The sequence below is a fragment of the Castor canadensis genome, chromosome 18 (assembly GCF_047511655.1).
Source record: "Castor canadensis chromosome 18, mCasCan1.hap1v2, whole genome shotgun sequence".
In the NCBI taxonomy this organism is placed as follows: Eukaryota; Metazoa; Chordata; class Mammalia; order Rodentia; family Castoridae; genus Castor; species Castor canadensis.
In genome coordinates, this window is record NC_133403.1 from 35,015,548 (window position 1) to 35,039,324 (window position 23,777).

At 49.4% G+C, this 23,777-nt stretch overlaps 1 protein-coding gene and 1 pseudogene across 20 annotated transcripts in view; one reads left to right on the forward strand and one right to left on the reverse strand.

Moving 5' to 3' along the window:
- The window catches only part of Spring1 (SREBF pathway regulator in golgi 1), a 94,009-nt gene that overhangs the window by 4,428 nt on the left and 65,804 nt on the right, over nucleotides 1–23,777 (forward strand). For 17 of the 20 annotated variants that reach the window (XR_012443489.1, XR_012443478.1, XR_012443481.1 and 14 more), the window contains exons 2-4: nucleotides 6,888–7,044; nucleotides 10,701–10,852; nucleotides 11,158–11,271. Coding sequence is in view for 8 of the 20 variants with exons in the window: in XM_074060841.1 (XP_073916942.1) it covers nucleotides 6,888–7,044; nucleotides 10,701–10,852; nucleotides 11,158–11,271 (423 nt within the window). In the remaining 12 variants the exon portion in view is untranslated. Of the gene's footprint in view, nucleotides 1–6,887; nucleotides 7,045–10,700; nucleotides 10,853–11,157; nucleotides 11,272–13,278; nucleotides 19,322–23,777 lie in introns of those variants that run through there. The other 3 variants (XM_074060844.1, XM_020162065.2, XM_074060848.1) reach the window with 3 other exon arrangements.
- Nucleotides 16,964–17,083, reverse strand: LOC141419120 (small nucleolar RNA SNORA40; annotated as a pseudogene).

Here is a 23,777-nt window from a genome sequence, read left to right on the forward strand (position 1 = left end):
CGGTAGGAGTGGCCATGTGGCCTGCTGTGGCTCACCGCGTGTAACTCACTTGGAGACTTTGGGTGACGTTTATCCTATCCCCTGCTGCCTGCAGCTAGGGGATGATGGGTAGAAGCTGTGTCCCTGGGAGACAGAGAGCAGGAAGTGCTGTCCTGGGAAACTTCTGAGGTTTAGGGTTTTAGAATAACTAGCCAGTCAAGTGCCAGTGTGTGGTCCCAGTGGACTCTGCAAGATCAGAATGATTGCGTGTCATTTGCATTTTTCACAGGTGACACTTTCCCTAAGGGTACCAAAGGGACAGCAGTTAAAACTGGTTCCTTCTCATGAATCAAAGCAGCGCTAGCTGTATTAGAGCTACTGCATTCTTCAGTGCCATTTGTGTAGTCAAAAACCTCCTTTTACTCAAGAAGGAAGAGGTAAAAATGACTAATTTGCTAATTGTAGCCCTGAGTCCTACCGTCTGTACAGCGAGACAGGCAGCAGGCACACCCTGTGCTATGCAGCATGGTGGCTGTCCCGAGCTCACTGGGAGAGCTGAGATAAACTCGTTTTTCAGATTTGGGTATTTGGTAGACATTTGCTTAAAAACGAATGAAGTGAGCCTGTTACTTCCCAGAAGCATCTGACGTTATTTGTCGCCAAGGATAAAATTCAGGCTTTTAAGTGAAAATAGAGTTTTGGGAAGTGTGTATTTGCTGTCCTGAGCTTGTTAACTCCCCTCCCCCCCCGCCCTCCATTTAAAGGCTTTTCCATTAGCTGGCTGGTGGTATTAACAAGTGTGATTTTTGATACTGTGTAATGAAAACGTGTCAACAACATTTGGTAGATCTGCGTAAGATCTGTTCCCAGTGCAAGACAGGCTTATTTAACTGTGCATGAAGCCTCTTTGACATGGCTTCAGTGCACAGTGTCCTGGAGGTTTTTTTATTGAGACATAACTCACATCCACCATTGCAGAACTCACCCGAAGTGTACAACTCAGTTTTAATAAATTCACAGTTGAGTAGCTGTGTCCACCGTAAGATTTTAGGACACTCTCATTATCTCTGTCCTTCCCTCTCAGCCCTAAGCTGTCACTCGCCTGCTTTTCATCGTTTTGCCTGTTTGGGATCCTTTATGTAATCTGTGCTCTTTGGTGACTGGCTTCTTCCCATTGGCATGATTTCAGGATTCATCTGTGTTGTAGCATGGATCAGAACTCTTATTTCATGATGTTCCCTTGTAAGCTTCTAGAGCGTTCTGTCCATTTGTTCTGTCTGTTCTGTCTATCTTTGGTGGACCATTGGCTTGTTTCTGCTTCTTGGCTGTTGTGGTTCATTTCTTTTGGGTACCTGCCTAGGATGGAATCGCTGGGTCAGAATTAACCCCACGTTTCACTTTTTGAGGCACTGCATGAGTGTTTTCCAAAGTGGTTGCACCATTTGCAATGAACTAGTCAGGTCTGGGTGTAGTATTTGGTGTCAGGCAGGTATTCGATCTTTCCTAAGTATGTGTAAAGGCTGTCACAGTCCCTCCCCTGACCATCTACACAACTGTGTGAGTGACATGGGCGTCCTCGCCTCCACCTGAACAGCAGATCTCGGCAGATTGAAAGCAAGGTGACCATGAGGCCCCAGCTGTCCCCAATTGAGCCAGACGTGACAGAGATTCACAGAAATAGAAAACATTGCCTCTCTTCTCACTTTTTTTGAAAATCATATTTTTCCACTAAAAGGTGTGCTAACATGTCACAAGTTCATTATTTTCGGTAAATAGTCGATTTGAAGTAAATATTTTAAGAATTTGTTTCACATAAGCAAGTTTTCAAGCGTGTGAAGGGCCCCGGAACAAAACCTTTGAGCAGCCACCCGGCCTTTGCCTCTGAGGTCCTTGCTCTGCGACTTCAGTCCTGGGATGGGCAGGTGGGGGTGGGGAGGTGGAGTGCAGGAGTAATGGTAGAGGAGGTGTTTAGCTGTGAACTTGGAAGGTGCTAGGAGCCCTGGTGGCCGAGATGCCGAGCCTGGCCCGCAGGAGCGGCTGCTGGAGAAGAGCAGGTGAGCTTCTGCCTGGCATTCCTCCTTTCCTCAGGCTTCTGCTAATTAATGCTTTGGGGGATAATTTACATTGTTAGAGCTGGAGCAAAATTAGTGAGGAGGGCGGGGGTGCCCCTGGGGGAGAGCTAGGCACGGTGAGCAAAGCAAGTGACCTGGGAGCGTCTGCGACAAGTGCGTGGCCAGCAGCACTGTACGTGAGATGGGCACTGCTGGCAGAGCGTGGGACAGAGCAGGGACGCCCACTCTGGGGTCCTGCAATTAGAATGATTATAGATGTTATCCACGATACAAGACAAAACAACCAGCATGGCAGGGCGGGCCTCGCAGTGAAGAGACGTCCCCAGCTGCAGTAGGAAGGGCCCCGGCTGCTCTCCTGTAGCCCCATCCTCCCGCTTCCTCCAGTGCTGCAGCTCCTGTGGTCTCAGGGCTGTCGTGTGAACCCTTGAAAATACGCTGGTGTCTCCTGCTTTCGAGTAAGAAGTCTGTACATGGACGGCCACTCAGGTGTTACCTAAAGTGAAGTGTAATAAGCCACGAGAATTGCTAATCTGGCTTTGTAGTTTTCCACTGATTGTTAAGATACACATATTTTCTGGAGAGTTGATGAAAGCACTGCGCTGTGCAGAAGGAAGGGGCAGTGACCGTCCTCTCACCGGCCAGGCCAGGTGTTCTTCACGTCCAGCATGTTTTCGTCCAGTTGTTTTCATAATATAATCGAAGCATGCTGTTTTTTCATTTAATATACCAGCATTTCCCCCATCTCAAAAAGCTTTTTATGATTTTTTCCAACTATAATTTTCTAATACCAGGCTGTATCATTTTCCAGATACTAGACATTTGGGGTACCCTGTGGCCCTTACCCCCCCACCCCTTTTTTTTAGTACTGGGGTTAAACTCCTCAGGGCTGTGCACTTTTTGAGGTAGGGTCTTGCTTTTACGCCTAGGCCAACCTAGACCACTATCCTGTTTACACTTCTGCATAGCTGGGATGACAGGCGTGCACACCCTCTCCCCCTCCTCCAGCTGTTGCTTGAGATAGGGTCTTGAGAACTTTTTGCCTGGGCTGGGCTTGAACCATGATTCTCTCATCTCTGCCTCCCAAGTAGCTAGGATTATTGGCTTGAGCCACCAAGCCCAGCCTCCATCTTCTCTCTTTTTTTTTTTTTTTTTTTTTGAGACACATAGCAAAAAAAATTTTTTTCAGTTATTTTCAAATAGGGCCTTATATTTATGCCTGGGCCAACCTAAATTTCGATCCTCTTACTTACTTTTTCCATGTAGCTGTGATTACAGGAGTAAGCCACTGTGCCTGGCCTTAAGCACATCTTTAAATGGCAACGATGCCTTCTGTTTAAGAACTTTACTACTTAGATGGGACATTTACCTCATTTGAACGGGAAAAAAATACACATCATAGTTACTAATTTACCTTTTTAACTCTGAGGCAAAATAACAGTGTTACATAAAACATTCCTGTGACCTCTCGCAATGATGAGAAGGCTGGCCTGTGTTTCTGTTCTTTGGTCCCCAGGTGGCATCCCACAACATCTACTTAATATCTATAGTGGTCAGGTGCACCGGTTCATTGCACACCTCCCTGTCCAAGCTGTGGAGGCCCCTGCACAGGAAACAACCTTGGCTGCCCTTGTCTGTGTGTCCTTAGCGCTTGGTAAAAAGTGCATACCTTTGAATGATCCTAAATGAAGAAAACACACATGTACTGTGCAAAGCTGAAAGCTCAGACAGGAGGTAGGGTAAAGGGAACAGCAGTTTGGGGAAAGTTTAAAACTGGATCTGATGGAGAAATGTGCCCCTCCCCACTCTAGGAGGACCTTCAGAAAAGGATGGGAGGGCGCCCCCTCCTTCTGTTGTCACAACCCTGCCTCACTCGTGCAGCGGCTTTGGCAAGGTTTTGAATGTGTGTTTGAGAACAAGGTCAAGTGTGGGGAGCGTTGCTTCCCTGTTTACCAGGAATGTAGCTCTGCGACAGAGACCCTCTGGATGTACCTGTCTGTGAACTCTTGTGTTCTTTCAGGAAGAGGACCAGCATAGCATGGGGCTGTCCTGTTAGGAGCACTTTTAGGTTTGTCCTAAGCCATTGTGCCGCACCCTGCCCAGCTCTGCCGGCCTTGTGGCTGTCCATTTACCCCGGGCAGCATTCGCAGCGCAGCTGGACTGATTCAGAGCTCCATCTCATGGGTCCCAGCAGAGCAGAGGATGGATTCACAGGTCGTTATGCAGGCCACACCTAAGTGACTTACCCAGTTCCCAGGACACCTGCCTTTAGCTCCACCTCCTGCACTAACTGGGTACAGGTGTTGTTTTTGTGTTCCTGCTGTCCTGTGCCTGCTAGTGACACTTCTCTTTTATAAGAAACAAAAGGGAGGGCACAATAGAGATGAAAGCCACTTGCAGGTCCATTTTAGAAGTAAGCGAATTAAATTAGGACATCCAGCCCTGGCGGGGGGTGGGGTAGAAGCACCAACACTTAACTGAAGTGCTGGCAGTGTTAGAGTAGATAAAGCTTTGGGTGGGGTGTTACTTGGCACTGTGTGACCTTTACGACTGCAGGTGATTCAAGAGAACGTCTAAAAGCTTCACATTTGATTGCTAAGCCAGCAAACCCCCCGGGCCTGATGTTGGTGTGTAGAGGAAGTGTTTACCCAGCTGTGGCTCGTCGACAGGATGGATTATTACACAGCCTTGAAGATGTACTATCTAGATAATGTCGGGACTTGGAAAAGGTTCACTGTCCACTTAGTGTCAGGAAGAGCTGAGTGCAAAGCATCCTAACTTGTATAAACGGGGCCAGAGGCCAGTGTGCAAAAACATGCATAGCTTTATGTGCTGATGGGATGTGGGTAATTTCTTTACTGTTGGCAACCATGCTTCTTTAAAATAAACTTTTTATTTTGGACTAATTAGAGCCTTACAGAAAAGCTGCAAGGATCATATAGTTTCTGTAGACCCTTCATTTAACTTCTCCTATTGTTAACCAGCGTATTTTTCATATTTTAAGTTAAAAGTAAGAATATTCCAAAAATGGCTGAAGATAATTGTAATAATCGATTCTTGGTAATGGTCACCGTCTGTCTGTACCTTTGTCTTAGCTGGTACTAATCTGTGTGTGTAATTATTGTCATAATACAATGTGATAATATATTATTGTGCAACTTGCTTTTTACCTAATATATTGTACACGCCCTGTGGTCTGCTACCCTGTCTCCCTGTCCCTGTCATCCAGGGACTTTAAACACACTGACTTGCGGCCTCATGCACAGACTTTTGTCATGTGAAGGTAGCTGAGAAACCAGGATTTGTTTTGGAAACCCCACACATAACCCAATGTGCAGGGTAAGAACTCCTTACTCCCCTAGGGAAACGGGTATTGGGTGAGTTTAGGGTTGACTGTAATGACCATCTGTGCCAGTCATTTCTCTGCTGTTAGGTTTTCTCGTTTTGAGGGTTTTTGTGTGTGTGGTGGTGGCAGTATTGGGGTTTTGAACTTAGGGCTTTGCACTTGCTAGACAGACACTCTACCACTTGAGCCATGCCCTCAGCCCTTTTCGCTCTGGTTACTTTGGAGATAGGGTCTTGCTTATTGCCCAGGCCTCCTGGATGGTGATCCTCCTATTTTAGGCTTCCTGCTGAAGCTGGGATGACAGGCATGTCTACCATACCCAACTTTTTTCCATTGAGATGGGGTCTCACAGTCTTTTTTTGCCAGGGTTGGCCTGGAACACTGATCCTCCCTATCTCAGCCTCCCGAGTAGCCAGAATTACAGGTGTGAGCCATGAGCGCCAGGCATTTTCCAGGTATTTTTCTTACACTTAAACAATGCCATAATAAATCTCTCTGAGCATCCTTATATGCTGGTGTTTCTATAAGATGATGTTCAAAATAGTTTGTGGGCCAGTTGTGTGTGGATTTGTGTATTCCAGATATTAGTAGCTCTCGCAGCTTACTCGAGTAAACAAAGTCCTAGTGATCATAAGGATGTTTCCTTAGGGTGTGTAAGCTTTACCCTCAAATTTCCCACGGTAGGTTGTCCCTTTTGCTTTAAAAGAGCCCGGGACTGTATGAGAGTGGTGAATAGTAACGTGCAGGAGCCTTTGGGAGCCTGGGTAATCGTTTTGTTCTCCAGCAGTAGTACTGTTTGAAGCACTCAGAGCGTAGCTGTTCCTTAGATTACTTCAGCGGGAAGGTGATCTCAAAACTTGCTGACTGCCTGGCCTGGTTTGGGGGCGGGGCAGGGGAGAGGGGGTCCCTAAGCTCTTCTGCCGGGTGGCTCCTCCCTCTGAGCTGTGGGTGACCATCAAGAGGCAGAGGCGTGCTGTGAGGGTTACATGCTCAGTACCGTGTCACAGGAGACACTTTCGAGGTGACGTGCTTTCTCTTGTCCCTGAAGACAGCCCCAAAGTCAGCTTCCCGTTTATGTATCACCAGAGCACCCATGCTCTGAAGGGTGCTACTGAAGGGGACCTTGTGGTCTAGACATGTCTGGCTAGTCTGAGATGACAGTCACAAAAGACTTTCCTGTCTAGTTTAAAAGTTCTCACATTTCATATTCTGTTCCACTGCACATTTGTTTTAATCTAAAAAGGTTTTAAGCAACTCAACATCAGAAAGAAAAGGTTCAAAACTTTCCCTCCAAATTTTTTCTCCACACTTAACAGTTAACAGGCACATCGTCCTGTCAGTGTCCCTGTAGGGAGCCTGGCCCTGCTTCTCTGTCCTGCAAGTTCGTTTGTGACTTTGTCCGCACTGCGCACCTCTCCCTGTGCACGGCCTGACTGTAGTTTCTATGAGAATCAGTGAGATTAACTTGCTTCTCCTTTGGGGTCTCTTTGTAGGAGGAGAGGGCAGTACGAGACCGGAACCTCCTCCAAGTTCAAGACCATGACCAGCCCATTCCTTGGAAGGTGCAGTTTAACCTGGGCAACAGCAGCCGGCTGAGCAACCAGTGCCGCAACTCCATCCAGGGCAAGCACCTCATCACCGACGAGCTAGGTACACCGGCCTCCCTCCTCCCCGCAGCCTGGCTGTGGCGCCTTTGACTTTGATGGGGGCTCCTCCACAGGGTGGCTTTCTGGCCTGCTCTTCCAGGCATTCTTTGGGGCTCTGTCCCTCATACCCACTACCCATTCCTGCCTCTGTCACCATCATAGCACTGTGGCTCGGTGACCCTGGCTCAGCCTGCAGAGTTACCATCAGTCCCTGCGCCTGGCCCCAACCCCAGAGTTTTTAGTCTTGGCAGGCTTTTCTCATTTCAATGGTAAGGGCAGGGTATTCAGCTCGCCACAACCCAGAGTGTGGACCCTCAGCAAGGACCTTATAATTTCCAGTAAATGTCCTTGCACAGTTCAAATGCAGAGGAAGGCGTGCTCCCTTCCTTGCAAGCCATGGAAAAGGGGAATGCAGTCAGACTGCCCACCTGCTAGAGCTCTTTCCACTTGAAGGGCGCTCCAGCTCCTGCCAGTGCTTCCCTGCACTAATTGAGCTCCTGCTGTGTGCTGGGCTGTGCAGGCTGCCAGCATTCTTCCACCACCTCATTTGACTTTTGCAGCAGACCTGTGAGGGAGGAGTCTACTAGCCTGTAGAGGAGGCACCACGGGTGAGGAACCCTGTGAGGTGAGGAACCCAGGATTGCCAGGACCCTGTGTGGTCTGTAGACACCCCCATTACCACGTCAGAAAGTAATGATTGTTCTAAAAGTCATTACTCAGTGTTCAAGGCTCCCTGGTTGTTCAGGTTGTTCTTCCTCTTTCAGCAAGTGGTTTGCAAATAACATGTTGTTTTTGTTTATAAGAATAAATGTTTCCCTATTTTAAAGAGTCTCAACACACGGAATTATGAGCTTGGCCGTATTGGAACCGCTACAGACAAACTTGTATTAAAATCCTCATCTGTACACGAAGAAGCTGAACTAAATGAAGAGACACGCTAGTTTTATTTTATTTTACTTTTTTGCCACTACTGAGGTTTGAACTCAGGTCCTTGTGCTTGCTAGGCAGGAGACATGCTGCTTTAAAAATGAAGACACCAGAACTGGGGAGAGGCTCAAGTGGTAGAGCGCCTGCTTAGCAAGAGTGAGGTCTTGAGTTCAAACTCCACTATTGCCGGAAAAAAAAGTTTGCATTCCCCACAAGATAAAAAACAAAACTTTCTCGACAAAGATATCAAAGATGGTGTGGAAGTGAGGAAAGCAGTGATAAGAGAGCTGCCTCCCTGGGCAGGCGGCCTGGGAGTGGTGGTGGAGTCAGTGATTTGGAAAAGCAAATCACTTTGCTCAGCAAACTGTAATGCTGAGCAAAGGGAAGCTCCTTCCTCAGGGCGATCCAACCAGAGAACAAGGTAGACCCGGGACTATGACCCTGTCTGGACTTGGAGTCCAGGACTTCTTTCATACAGACTCAAAAACCAAACTGTGACACTATGACTCCAGCATTTAGAATTGTGTTGTGAACACCAGCTGTCATTTTCTGTTATTGTAGCTATCAGAATGCTCATTTTCTGGCTGGGTGCTCACGCCTATAATCCTAGTTACTCAGGAAGCAGAGATCAGGAGGATTGCAGTTTGAAGCCAGCCCTAGGCAAATAGTTCTCGAGACCCTATCTCAAAAAAAAAACCGATCACAAAAAGGACTGGTGGAGTGGCTCAAGGTATAGGCCCTGAGTTCAAGCCCCAGTACCGCATACGCACGCGCGCGCGCGCACACACACACACACACACAAATAATAATAATAATTTTCTTGTGACTAATTTAGGTGAGACAAAGACTCACAGCCACCTTCTGTAAAAGATTCTAAGAATCAACCTATCAATCAGCAAAAATCCAGGAGCCACAGGTTTTATTTTAGCTCCACAAACACAGGGAGAGTGACTCAACAAGGAAAGCTTGTCACTACTTAGATGCCACCAGGAGTGTCATGGGGGTAGCACGTCATCAAATGAGATGCTCCATTAGAGTCACAAGGGCTGGTGGAGTGGCACAAGTGGCAGAATCAACTTGTCACAGGTTGGAAGCTGACTTCCCCAGGCAGCAGCCTGTGTTTTCAGGTTGTGATGCACGGCTCTCTTTGTTTAGTCTGATTTAAGTGTTAGGCAGTTTATGCGTGCATCGAAATGTCACATTTGCTCACTAATATGTGTCATTTTCATGGTCGTACATATCAGTTAAAATTAGTTTGACAAGATATTTGCTTGGGTAGATTTATGATGTCAAATTAGAGGTCCTGATGACTTGATTTTCCCAGAAGTTAGACCTGCAGTTTCACAGCTCAACGCTGGGAGTTGGCACCGGGAAGAAAAAGAAGGTCTGAGGCCATGCCACTTATAAAATGAAAAAGGAAAGGGCAGACAGATGATTTCAAGCAGTGCAGTGTATGTCCTATCCCATAACACTCTCCGTCTTCCTGCCAGAGTTGTGGTGTAGTTATCATTTTGGACAGGATTTTGAGAAAAATGCTGACTTACATGGATTTTTGGTTTCTTTACAACCCCTATAATGACCAGGAGTAGTTGAAAAGAGGTCTGGAAACATTCAGTGTGAAATTAGAACCATTTTCTCTTCATTTAGGAGATACAAGGCCCCAGCTCCCAGGCCATGGGGTCGAGTTCCCTGCAAAGTCTGATGGGGGCCCTTTCAGTCCCCAGTGTCACCACTGTTAGTGGTGCCTCTTGCTTTGGCACAGACTGTGTTTTCCAGAGCAGAGTCTACAAACAGCCTGCACCTCACCAGGTCTCGGCCTGAGGACCGGGAAGCCAGGTATCTGCAGGGGATGGGGCCCGAGCCCGCACCTGGAGCTCTCGGGCCCAGCTATGGCCCTTGGGGATTTATTCTGACATTTTTCTGACCCACTCGCAGAAGGAAGCAGAGAAATGCCTAGTTAGCAGCTTCTTTGGGGAGATCTTTCCTCATGTTGAATCACTTGGCTGGAGGGATGTGTGTCTGTGGACGATGGGACTTGGTAGGAGCGGAGGGAACGAGGAAGGTTCCTCTTCCTTCAGTATCAGGACTGCATCCCCTAACACCTGGGGAATTGTATCTCTAGCAAGTTCACGTGCAAACAGCCTAAATCAATGCATAAAGGTAAAATGTGACTGTTCTTAAAACTCTCCAAATTACTAAGCATTTAAACAATTATTAAGAATGGTTTGTTTGTGTTTTAAATCTGGAAAGATCTCACTTTTCTGCATGAATACCTGGATTTTTCCTGTCTTCAGATTTTTTTTTTTGAGAAAGGGGCTCAGATGAAAGGTAGTCTTAGCTACCAGGGAGGCAGAGAGGAGATAGGAATATTGTGGTTTGACGCCAGCCTAGGCAAAAGTGCGAGAACCTATCTGAAAAACTAAAAACCTGCCCCAAATAAAGATTGGCTTGCAGGGCTCAGAACAGGAAAATGTAATCATGACCACCTGGTGATGAGATCAAACCTGACTGCAGACTAAAGGGTGGCCACAGGAAGGTGAGGACATGGAGTCCCCATTTTCTGTGCAGCTCTGCACAGAGGAAGCCTCGATCACATTTTGCCATTGACCTTGGCTCTTGGTTCTCAGGCTGCTGGAATCCGGCTCCTGTCGTTTTTGCTCTCGTGCAGTTCGGCTACCCTGGGAGGGAGGAGGGGCTGCTGGCTGTGTGTTGAGGCTGCTCTTTGGCTTGCAGGCTATGTCTGTGAGAGGAAGGACCTGTTGACAAATGGCTGCTGCGATGTGAGTGTCCCCAGCACGAAGCAATACTGCTGTGACGGCTGCTTGGCCAGTGGCTGCTGTGGAGCTTACGAGCACTGTGTCTCCTGCTGCCTGCAGCCCAGCAAGGTACGGGCCCCTCCCGCTTCTTCCAGCCTTGATGCTTCCGGGAATCCTGGAACTCAGAAGGAACTTTGTAGGTGTCAGAAATGGCTGCTGTGGGGCGGCATTTGTGTGTAAGGGATGGAGCAGGTCCCCTGACCAGACAGGTTCCTTTACAGAACAGCCCCGTGCACTGCTCGTCAGATACCCAATGCATAAGAGATGCTCCCTCTTGCCTTTCCGTGTCATCTTGTCTTAGCAGAGGAGGGATATCCAAGGTTACCTTGTGCTTGCTTGGTCTGGAATCGTTACAGGGACTTTTGTTTCCATAGCAACTTCTTCTGGAGCGCTTCCTCAACCGGGCAGCTGTGGCCTTCCAGAACCTCTTCATGGCAGTGGAAGACCACTTCGAATTGTGTTTGGCTAAGTGCAGGACCTCGTCCCAGGTTAGCAGCAGTGCTCTCGCTGTGGGGAAGGGCGCACAGATGGGCGGAGTGGCAGTGGGGGAGAGGGGCAGGTAGAGCCATGCCATGCTTTCTTTGTCTAGTGTTCAACTGTCAAGATGAGATTGTCCAGGTTAGGAGAGGGAGCCATTTACATTAAAACAGAGTCCGGTTGGCTTGCCTCTCTGCTGTCTGGTGGGCACGTCTGCACTGCGACTGCAAGTGTAAAATTAATTTTTCAAGTCTGAGTGGAGCACTATAGTCTGACTCCTATAGATGTTCTCTCTTCTCTTGGCTTGAAATTTGACTAAAGCTTTCCAGCAGCTACTCATTTAGCATAAGCAGTAATTTGTTCTGGGACGGAGTTGTGGTTCGTTTTGGGATTCAGTGGATAGAGCAGGTGGTGTTTAAAGCATACAAGTCAGTCTGTCAGTCGTGTCAGGCTCTAAGACATCTTAGTGTACTGTCCTTGAATGCTCGCTTCTGGCCATTGTGCCACCTGTGCCGAGAGCTCGCACCTGTACCAAGAGCGTCTGAGTCGCTGGCCTGCCCCTCACTCTGCCTTTGTGGTCGGGCAGCTGTCGCAGTTCTCTTTGTAAGATCACCAGACATGTTTATTATACAAGCTCACTCCTCTGGCTGCCATTCATGGTGTCTCCAGGACTGTACTGGGTTCACTGACACAGCCGACTTGTTTGTCATTCTTGGGAACTCTTGTGCCCCTTGCCAGACTCCTGTGGTCTGCCTTGTGATTTTACGCCTCTTTTATGACTCAGGTTTGCTCTGAGAGCATCCTAAGTGTTTCGGGGCTGTAGTGAGCCTTAGGACCATTGAGAAGTTCCTGGTTGCGTTTGCCTGCACGGTTTTCCACTTGAACCAGCTCTAAAGGAAATGAGGAGGACTGGGCGGGACTCACTTTGGCCCTGTCCCCAACTGACAGAACCCAGGACTTACTTCCAATCTTAAGTGACGCTCCTCTGCTCTCCAACTTTGCTGTTTTACTGTAAATAGAGAGTCCCCTGCCATTCAGCCCCCCAGGGAGAAGGCGGCTTGGCTGTGTGTCGTTAGATCGATTAATACTTACACTTTAGTTGCTTAGCACCGGGCCTCGGCTAATTAATGAACCCTAGCCTAGCCAGAAACTCAAGTTGCTTGTCTGAAAACAAATTGCTGAAAAATGAGCCCTCAGGAAGGATTGTCTGTCTAGGGCCCACGCACAGTGTGCCCAGCTAAGTGAGCTGAGGTGGCATTGGGTGGCATTGGTGGGCATTGGTGAGCATTGGGTGGTGTTGGCGGGCATCGGTGGTTGGCTGGCATTGGGTGGCATTGGCCCGTGTTGGATGGCGTTGGCGGGCATTTGCGGGTGTTGGGTGGCGTTGGCGGGCATTGGTGGGCATTTGGTAGCATTGGCGGGCATTGGGTGGCATTGGCGGGCGTTGGGTGGCATTGGCGGGCGTTGGTGGGCATTAGGTAGCATAGACAGGCATTGGGTGGCATTGGCGGGCGTTGGGAGGTGTTGGGTTGCGTTGGGTGGCATTGGCGGGTATTGGCGGGCTGGCGCGTGCACAGGACCTTTAGGCCTATGATCTCTATAAAGCGATTTGAAGAGCACCTGACAGTCTCTCTGCGGGACTTCTTACCGGGAGCTGAATCCTCTGAAGCACGGAGCCAGGTGGAAACACCTATTTAATCTGTTTCAGATAATCTGAGAAAAAAAATACTGTCTTGAGCCATCAAGGTCACAACCAGGTTGTTAAAAAGCACCCTGGTGGACAGAAGAAGAGATAGTCACACAGAGACGGTCTGTCCATTTTCAGACTCCTTGTTGGCGTTCCGTGTGCAGCAGCATTCTTTTTTCCAGAAAGTTCATGGAACCTCTAGGCACATTTGGAGCTGGAGCGGGCCAGCCTCCTTCAGGGTGTGTGGAGGCTGCTGCTCCCTCCTGTCCTGCTCCTGAGGGAGGTGTGCGGCTCTGTGCCTCTCACCCGCTCCTGTCTCCCCTGTCCACAGAGCGTACAGCATGAGAACACCTACAGGGACCCCATAGCCAAGTACTGCTATGGAGAGAGTCCACCCGAGCTCTTCCCTGCCTGATGGCTGCCACCTGGGCAGGAGCCCGTTGCAGAACCCATCTGGAGCCAGACCACAGCGCCCAGGCCACTCCACTGCGAGGGCACAGGGAGTACTGGACACCGTGGCCCTGACATTTCCTCTCAGCACTGGGTGCCAGATGACAGCGCCACCTCCGGCCTCACCCCTGGGAAAGAACGCGGGCCCCGCTGGCAGGAGCTGGTCTTCTTGGAGCACGTGACCCTGGCCCCTGTGCAGGGCCCTGAGATCCGGGCCCCTCACTGTACACTGTACGATTATTTATTGGACGCCTCTGGAATAGTGGGAAGGCGAGGTTATGTGGGAAGTGCCTTCTGTTCTAGTTGAATACACTCCAGGAGGTTGTGTTGTGTCCTTGTGTCGAGTCACAAGAACTAAGTCATCCCTTCACTCCAAGGGTCTTCTCTCTAGGTAGTTACTTTTGGTTTTGTCTCAACAACATCTTAAAAGTCAGCCTTTAACATGTCCCTTCATCTGAAATTACCCCAAACCCCAAGACATGGCTTCATCCTCAGCCTCAGCAGAACATTCAGCAGTGGCCCGTGTGCCTCTCCTGTATCTGAGGTGAAGCACCGTGTCCACCAGTCCCCAAGGGCTGTCCGGTGGAGTCCGCTGTCATGTCCCGGCTGCAGTCAGTCACCAGCCTTGGTGTGGGACGCCTCCCCTGTTGTCTGTCCCAGAGGCCACTGCGAGGCCATGGGCTGCTAAGCAGCCAGTGCATCAGCAGCCTGTGCAATGTGGTTTTCCTCCGGAGCCGCAGCTCCCAGGGGCGTAGCAGACACAAATGTTGGGTTCCCTATGATTTGTGAAGAACAGAAGCCCACCTTCCCATGGAAGGCCTGCAGAGGTTTTGCACATTCCTCCCCCACACCTCCATGGAGGTGGTGGTTCTCCTGGCTGGAGAGCCGCCCACATAGGCTGCTACAGGCCCCGGATCCATGAGCTTAAAGTGCATTGGGCTCCAGACTTGGAGTATTTGGTCCTAAGATCAAGACACCTCCCAGTGAAGAAAGCACGCGTGCTGTTCCTGTCCATAGTCTCCAGGTGGGCCAGGTCTTCATGTTTCCCGATACTCAAGTTGTCCTGGGAGCAGTGTTTTATGATCTGTGTGTGTGTGTGTGTGTGTGTGTGTGTGTGTGTGTGCGCGCGTGCGCAGGGGTTCTGGGATTTGAACTCAGGGCCTTGTTTGCTTGGCAAGCACTCTACCACTTGAACCATGCCCCCCAGCCCAATTTTCTAATTTTTCCATGGAGCCTTCAGCCTTAGGTGTCAACAAATCTGTTTGCATGGGAGCCTTCGATTCTCTGAGTTCAGCAGTGTGGAGGCAGACGAGAGCCCTGTGACCTGTCTGCGCAGCCACTCTGCGTAGCTGCCGTGTCAATCTTCCCTTGGCTCACATTGGTGTCGCCCTCTTCTCAGAGCTTGTTCTGACCCCTGAGCACAGCAGCCGATGTAGTGTGAACCTCGGGTCAGCTTCACACTTAAACAGCGCATCCTACATGTTCCGTGACCTCACACAGGAACTGCATCCTCACGGTCCACAGTAAGGTCTGCTTGAATTTCTACTTGGTAGATAAGGGAAATCAAGAGGTGAGGTGACCTGCAGAGTCCCCGCTGAGGTATAATGACAGAACCCAAACAAGGGCTTCACCTCCCATTCTGGTCTGCTATTCTTCCCACCGCCCCCACCAGTTCCAGAGCCAAATCTCCCCACACTGCCTCCCTGGAAGTGCATAGTGGCCTGCAAAATCTGCTTGCATTTGCACTTAATTCAGAGGTGGAGACTTTTGAATGAAGCCATCTCCCAAGTACCTGGCGCACCCTCTCTGGCCTCATGTGCCAGGGCCCCTTGCTGTTCTGTTCTCTCTGCTTGGTTTCTGGTTCCCTTGACCGGGTGTCTACAGTTGAGGACCTTGTGTCATCATCTGGTGTACTCAGAGCTTTGCAAAGCACGTGTTGGCAGTTCAGGCAAAGATCGAAGAAGGGATGAAAACACCTTTAGTTCAGGAAAATGGGTTATATAGTGTCTTACTTAGACTTAAAGGTGACTGGGTAACTCGAAGTGAGGCAGGCTCGAGTTAGGGAAAGTTCGGGACTCATAGAAAATATATGACTTAATATTGCATTTCAGATTGACTCAGGGACCACCCATGCCTCTCCCTACTCGTTGATCTTGGATGGGAATCTCCTGGGTCTTCCTGTAGGTTATCGTAGGTTTTAAAAGCACCTGGAAAAGAGAAGCGCTCAGTCTGGGATGTAGCTCGGTGGTACAGCGCTTGCCTAGCATGCGTGAGGCCCTGGGTTTGATCCCAGCACCAAAAAAGAAAAGACAAAAAGAAAAAAAGAGAAGCGCTCTCCTGCTTCCAGATTCTACCTGTATTTCCCTTCCGGAACTTTAGTAAACTCCATTTACACCCACGTGCCCTGCCATGGATCCTTCCACATAGGACACAGAGACTTTTGAAATCTTCTGACCTTAGGCCGCACCGTTGCTTTTACCAAAAGCATTTCCCTCTGTTCTGAAGCTTTTGTTTAAATACTGTGCTCATGCCATCTTCCCAGAGAAACAAAACACACAGCAGAGGGAAGAGGCTCCCACACCATGGCCACACACTGAGATGCTGGTATTAAAGGTGAGCCCCAGGGCTCTTGGAGAAGCAGAGGCCCCGGGAGCAGCAATCACACTCCTGAGCGTGCTCCCCCCAAGGCCTGACACAGGGGAAACAACTCAGTTGACATTGGTTCCAAGGGAAGCATTGGGTGCAGTTGCAATTTGCAGGATTGTGAGCGAGCTTTCCTGTTCTTGGGGTCTGTGGAGAAGTCATCAGTGTATGGAGAGGCTGTTAGTAATAACAGCCTCTGTTAGTGAGGTGCTGTGAAGCCTCAGGCCCTTCATCTGTAAAATGGGATCACAGCATCCCCTCCCAGGGTTTCTGAGGAGTGTCAGCATGAGCCAGGGTGCTGCTTGGGACTGCAACTCCTGGAGCAGTGTCAAGTGGGCAGGGATTGGGGGGGGTCATGGGCTCCAGGGATTAGAGGGTGGTAATTACTGGGCTCTTGTTAATCACTTTTCTTACTACTCGTAAAAACTCATGCTAATGATAAAAATTTTCAGATGATTGAGAAATCTCTGACATCCAAATCACACACCAGCCCGTTTTCTCTTCCCCTATGACTTTTTCTAGGCAAAAACCTGGGCATTTTGTCCTTTTGGAAAATAACCTGATAGGATATTTTCATGGCCACATAGTGTCTTTCATAGGTCTCAGTACTGTCATTGACCCCCTCCAGGGGACATTTGGCTTGTTGGCTAGGGTTTCTTTTTCTTCTACTACAAATAGCACATTGAGATGGTAAGCTTTTATTTACAATCTTGTTTATGCTTATCTGGACTATTTTCACAGTTAATGCTACTCTGCCATTCCCTGCCACCCTGGGTTTTGAACGCTTTGCTAAAGGATTTCAGTGTTCTCATTTGTATTAATTTTATCATTATTACTACCATTTTGGCAGTACTGGAATTTGAACTCAGAACCTCACGCTGGCTAAGCAAGCACCACGCCCCAGGCTCTTACTATTTTTTCATCATACTGCTGCTTATATGAATGAGAACTCACACTGAACCATGAATTCTGAGCTGCAAAAGAGGATTTATTGCTTGCACCTGTCCGTAAGCCTGGTCCGCAAGTTAACGCATAAAAGTGCTCTTAATTTGTATTTATTTAATCGGCCATTTATCATTCATATATGGTGAGTGCTTCTTCGTGGCTTGATCAGTATTTTCTCCCTGATTACTAAAGAGCATCTTTAAATGAACAAAGCCTGAAATCCTTTCTCTTTTCCTTTTTAGCCCTGGGACACTCAGAAGCAAAGCGTTCACATTTTCATAAACTAATTTTTCGAGTAAATGTAGAGTGGTGGTTCTCAACCAGGGACGGTTTTGCCCCCTGGGGGACACCTGGCAGTGCCTGGAGACATTTTTGTCACAACTGGAGGGGAAGGGGAATGCTGCTCACCGCCCCTCGGTGCCCAGAATGCCGCCTCTACCCCGACATAGAACGCGATGGCCACAGGCGTCCACAGGGCAGAGGCGGGGAGCCCAGCTCTGGGGTCACATCTGCCCCTGAGGCTGCGCAGAGAGAAAGCTGAGTACCCAGTGCCGACTTCATTATTTCCCTGCCTGCTCTCTGCTGCACTGAAGAGCTGTTGATTAAATTATGCTGCAATCCCCACAGGACGAGTTACTTCCTCAGGTCTGCAGGAGCTCAGTGCTGCCTCAAGGGCACAGCATTGCTGCCCTGCCACCGTGTCCTCACCACGCTCCCCGTCAGACCCCTCCTGTCTGCAGAAGGGAGCATTAGCCCAAGCATCAGCCCCAGGGAGTGGAGTGACTTGGGGTAGGCATTGGAAAGTGGTGTGGGGATTCTATTTAGGAGACTAGTCATTTTACTGAAGAAGGATGTCATGAAAATAACAGGCAGGGGGAGGATGAGCACTTTCCTGCCTCTGGCACAACAGCATGGCGGTCAAGGCAAAGTTCTTCCTGGGCTGTGTTTTTCCCCATGGTTTTCATGGTGTGACTGCAGCTCTGGGTACCAGCGTCTTTGTTCTTCCTCAGTTGTCTGTTTTCAAAGACGTGCAGTGGAGCAAGTGGCCCATGGCGGTCTGATCTGCTGCTGGGCTAGGACCAGAGTGGTCACATCCGTGCCACCCACTCTGCCTCTCAATGAACACCAGCTGTGACACTCGTAGGCTCTACTTGATTCATTTCTGATGTTGAGTTGAGCTCAGCGCTGTCTATAAAACCAGAGTGCAGAGCTTGATTTCATAAAGAAGAAACCAGCTTGCCAGCTAAAACCAACAGGCAAAGCAGGTAATTAATTATTCAGCTATTTTAACTCAGATACAGTTAGGCCGTTTCTCAGGACTACATAGGACGGGAGAGACAAAAACATTTCACTCTAGAAGGGTGTCGTTTCAAAGTTTTAGAGTAAGGCACTTCAGTCTTTGGAGTTTTTTAATTCACAGATGTCTAATGGGGTGTTGAATAGCAACTTCTCAGAGAGCTTGCAGGTAACCCCAAAATCAAAAGTGGATTTGACTAATGAGAAGTGACTGTTGTCAAGACTCCAGGCTGTTTTGGCCGCACCTGACTCTTACAAAGGAGGGGTGCGTGTGCACGTGCAGGGGTATAGCAATGACACCAGTATGGGTGTGTAAGTAGCACCCTAATTCTGTTGGTTGCAGCCCTGGCAAGAATGACCTTCAGTAAATTAACCTTTCTGGCTTTCATTTTCTCATTTGTCAGTTGAGGGTGATTGCTAGGAAATCTTGTAGGTCCAAAATTCTGACTTTTATGACCAGCCAAATGTCCCACCATTGACAAGCCCGGGTCTCCCGGTGACCTGCTTGTGGGGACTTCGATTCTCATGGGAGACATGGAGACCAGCCACCTGTTTTCCTTTCACCAGGGTTTCCCTCCTCCTCTCAACGATTTCAACTGGGGCCAACCAACTTCTGCCTCTTCCTTCCCCAATTTTAAATAGACACCTTATCTTTCTCTGCTGGGACCACCTTCTCCTGTGTCACTGCCCCACACCTGTGACAGCTGCGGTGTTTTCTGTCATAAGAGCAGCTGCCTGTTGGCGGGGGAGCCAGCCCTTCCTTCACAGCACTGAGTTGCTACATGTACCTGACCTGAGGTGCCTGGAGTATCACAGGCTTCCCACGCCCAGAAGTCGCTCAGCAATTTCCTTTCTTTTATTTTACAAGGCAGAACCCTTAAAATGTACACTCTCCGGAAGAAAATGAAATTGAACCAAATTAGCTTCCTTGCCCCCAAAAGAAAACCACTGGTTCAAGTTCCAATGAGAGCTTCACCTGTGTTTTGTACATAAATGTGTATTCTGTGTTTATACGTAAATAAAGGTGAAATCCTGCTGTACATTATTATTTTAAAATGATTGCTTCCTGGTAGATTGATTTAATCCAATTAGAGCTAACTCATTCCAGAGCAGGAAAGGACGCATTCCATTTTTACCACACCACCTTTAAAATTGAAGGTTCAAAACCTTTACACTTGCGCATGAATTTGACTGCGCATTACAAAATGGCATCCTTTTTCCTAGTTCGATTTCACACAGTGGGGAAAGAAGTCCTTTTATTCCTTATGACTAAAGTGTAGGTATTTGCGTGTCATAGCTGAGTTGCCTTGAGCACGTACCTTGAGGACCAAACAGCATGGCAGACTCTGCACCTTGGTGTCTGGCTGCCCCTGTCCTATGCCAGGGAATTCGCTCCAGATCTCCCAAGCATGTGAATTATTCTGATGAGTCACTAAATGCAGAAGTTCAAAAATGAAAAGCCAGGGAAGGCTCCGTGGACCATCTTACGGGCTACATATCACTGTGGAAAGATGGTTGTGCTCAAGGCCGTCCAAATGTCACCAAAGCCAGCTGGCTCCATCGTGTATCTGCCCCACATGGTGGATTTAGAGGCTGTGCAGAGTTTCCAGCTTTAAAGATGTCCCCAAGTGGCCCTGGGCAGGCACTGTTTGTAGCTGGGGTATGTGGTGAGTCCTTCCAGAGGAATGGAGGACTCAGTTTCCCCTGGGGGTACATATCTGGGCAGCCCTTCAGGGTGAGCCCTTCAGGCTCTGTCTGAGCCATCAGAACCTGCCTGGCTCTGGGTGCAGCCTGCTAAAAGCCAACACAGGAGACGGAGAGAAATCGTCTCACTGCAGCTGAGCGGTTGGCCGGGCTCATTTGTTTGACACAAAAAAGCTCGTTGACCTGATTTAGCACCGGGAGAAACTGCGGAGTGAGTCAGATATGACTGAAGGACAGCGACGTCAGTGACACCTGTAGGTGTGATTCCAAGGCAAGAAGGGGAAGAGAAGATGGAGAGAGAGCGGGGGAGAGAGCACTGTGCTGGTCGCTCATGCAGCGATTGCCGTCAGTGCCACTTGGTGGCACCAGTTGCATAGACTTTTCTGTCCTCAACCCCAGCCTGTGCAGCGATGGTGGGTCCTGCCTGTGTGGAGCGCCCTCTGCTGAAAACAGGGAAGCTGTTCTAACTGGACAGCCACCTGGTGGTGGCCAATGAGGACTCTGTCCTGGGTCCTGGGGGCAGTTTGTGGACAGGGACTTGGGAAAGGAGCCCTGGGAAGGAGGAAATGGATCCGGGGCTCGTGCTGAACCACTGCCTGTGGCCACCCTTCCTCTGCCATCCACCGAGACAAAAATGTAGGCGAGGTCTCTTTGTCGTCCTCATCGGGACAAAGGACAGTGGCAAGTGTGTGTTTGGGGTGCCCCTGGGCAGCACTCTGCTTTCTTGTGTACACGTTGTCCTCCAAGGCCTCCGTTCCCATCCATCTTTGTGGATAGAGGAATCACAGACACCCGGGTTCCTGTCGGCTCAAGGCCACACGGTGGAGGGGCCACGTGCAAACTCCACTCCAAGTGACCCTGGGGCCCACGGTGCCGCTTGTGCACCGTGTGACGACAAGACCATCTTCTCACTGCTTCCTGTGGGAGCTGTGCCAAATACAGAGTGTGCCAGCCTGGGCTCAGCACCAAGCACGGCCCTCGGTGGAGGACGGCAGGCTTGGCGTTTGTCCTGAAGTTTGTTGTTCGGTTTGGGGTTCGAGTCATCTTTGGTTTAAGCAAAGTGTCCCACCTTCCCGCAGCTGGTCCCTGCCAGGAAGGGCTGGCAGGATGTTCTGGAAGAAGACTGGCATTACCCCAGAACCCCTGTGTTGACGTGGTGATTAACATCTGGCCCTTCCTTTAGGGTGTGAGTGGGTTTCAAGATGGGGTCTTTAAAGGGTGATTAAGTTAAAAGAAGGCCGTTAGGGCGGGCCCCAGTGCTATGTGACTGGTGTCCTACACAGAGGGAGACCCGCCAGGGGACAGCCATGGGAGGACACAAGGAGAAGGTGGCCATTTGCAAGGCAAGGAGACAGGCCTTGGGAGAGACTCCTGCTTTCACTTTGAGCTTCACCTTCCTGCCTTTAGAAGCTGGAGAAAATGACTCTGGCAGCTGAGTGCCATGGTCCTTGGGGTCCTCGGGGTGCGGAGCTCTGAGCTGATGGACAAAGCAGGAGGACAGCATGGAGCAGGGAAGGGAGGACACCGAGTGTGCAGCTGGCATTCCTGGCTTTGTGCAGTTCTTCTTTTCTGGGCCTGCGTGACCCCTGTGAAGGGTGTGACCAAGGTGACACTGGGCCCTTTTAGCCTCTAGTTGGTGGCCTCCAGAACCTGGGAAATGTCAGTCTAAACCAGTGGCGTTTAACTGGAAGGAGACTGGACTCCCCAGGAGACATTCGACAAGGTTTGAAGACATTGTTGGCTTGACGAGGAGTCTCTGTGCCGTGGCTTGTAACAGGTAGAGGCCAGGGCCCTGCTGTCACACACTGTCACAGAGCCCAGCGCAGCCCACCGCAAAGAAAAGCCCAGTCCCAATGTCAGTAGTGCTGAGGGAGAAAAACCCTGGGTCACACTTGGTGACCCTGTGGGGTGCTAGCACTGAAGTGTGGCCCTCACCGCTCACTCAGCAGGTATTTATTTAGCGCTTACTGTATGCCTCACTCTGTGCCAGGCAGCCTAACATTGACACAATCCTACCTTCTGGCTTTGGAAACACAGTGAACGTCCTTAGGCACTGACGCCACTGTCCCCCTTTGGATAAACTGCCTCTTAGATCGCCAAAGCTAGTCTTTTAAGCTCCAGAACCACGGGCTGCCGTTTACTTTTTCCTCTCTCATTCATAGAACTTTACTAGTTGTGGTTCTTTTGTCTTTCCAAAAAAAAGATTCAAGGAAATGCATACCTATGTCATCTGGGCTTGTAAAGTAGAATTAGAACTCATGGAAAACAGAAGGCAGACGTGCAAGTAGAAGACAGCAGCACAGCCGATGCAGGTGAGTTTCCTGGCAGGAAGGGCAAAAAGGGAAATAAGCCCTGATGATGATGCAATTATTAGTTAACACCACTGCTTCCTCAAAGAAAGCAATGTCTAAAGTCAAGTTCTCTTGTGGGCTTTAGATGGAAGATACGCTTAGTATTTTATGATAAGTTTTGTGTTTTTTTTCAGACTACAAAGTAATGCACTGCATTGTAGAAAATTAGACAAAACGAAATATGGAGGAAAAACAAAAGCTTCTGTAATATTTCCATCTGTGGACAACTGACCACTCTTACTCTCGGGTGTGTTTCTATTTTCACACACACACATTTGCATATTAATATATAAAGATGAAAATGGGACCCCATTATACTTTACGTCTTGTAAACAGGTGAATGGCTCCCGACTGTGGCTCCAGCGTGTGACCCGGAGAGCACTGGGCAGATGAAGAGCGACACATGCCAGGCCCACTGGGGTCAGGCGGCCAGGGCCACCTTCTGCCCAGGGTGCATAGGTGTGTGGTGATGGGACCTCACATTTCATTTCACTGTGTGAAGTATCAGTCACGTGGTGCTATGGGCTGGATCTGGAATGTCCCCCAGAAGCTCATGTGATCCCGGAAGGCCTAGGCCCCGTGCAGCAGTGCTCAGAGGTGCGGCCTCTGGGAGGGACAGGGTCCTGAGGGCTCTGACCTCGTCAGTGGGTTTGTCCACTGGTGGATTTATAGCTGGAACGAGCCACTGGGAGCTGGTGAGGCTTCAGGAGCAGGGGCCTTGGTGGACGAAGGAGGTCACTGTGGGTGTGTCCCAGAGGATGCACGTGGTTGTGGTGACTCTCTCCTCCCTCTCTCTCTCTCTCCTCTCTCCTCTCTCTCAATCTCTTCTCTCCCTCTCTCCCTCTCTCTCTCTCCCTCACCCCTCCAATGTCTCTTTCTCTTCTCTCTCACTGTCTCTCTCTCTTTCAATCTTTTTCCTCTCTGTCCCTCTCTCAATCTCTCTCAATGTCTCTTCTTGCTTTCTCTCACTGTCTTTCAATCTCTTTCCTCTCGCTCTCTGTCTGTCTTTCTCCTCTTTCTCGCTCTCTCACTGTCTCTCTCACTGTCTCTCTCTCACAATCTCTTTCCTTTCTTTCTCTTTTTCTCCTCTCCCTCTCCTCTCTCTTTCCCTCTCAATCTTTCTCTCTCTCTTCTCTCTCAATCTCCTCTCCCTCTCAATCTCTCTCTCTCACCCCCCCATATCTCTCTCTCCTCTCTCTCTCTCTCTTTCCCTCCTCCCTCCTTCCTGGACACCATGAAGTGTTCCTGCCAGGATTCTCTGCCTCAGAAACAATGGAGCCAAGTGACCATGGGCTGAAGCCTCTGAAATCATGACACAAAATGAGCCTTTCCTCCTTTTAAGTTGATTTTCTCAGGTGTTTTGTCACAGCAACAGAAAGTTAACGAGGAGTGACGCCCGGGGCTGAGCAGCCCGCAGCCCTGAGAGTTTTTCCCTTTTGCA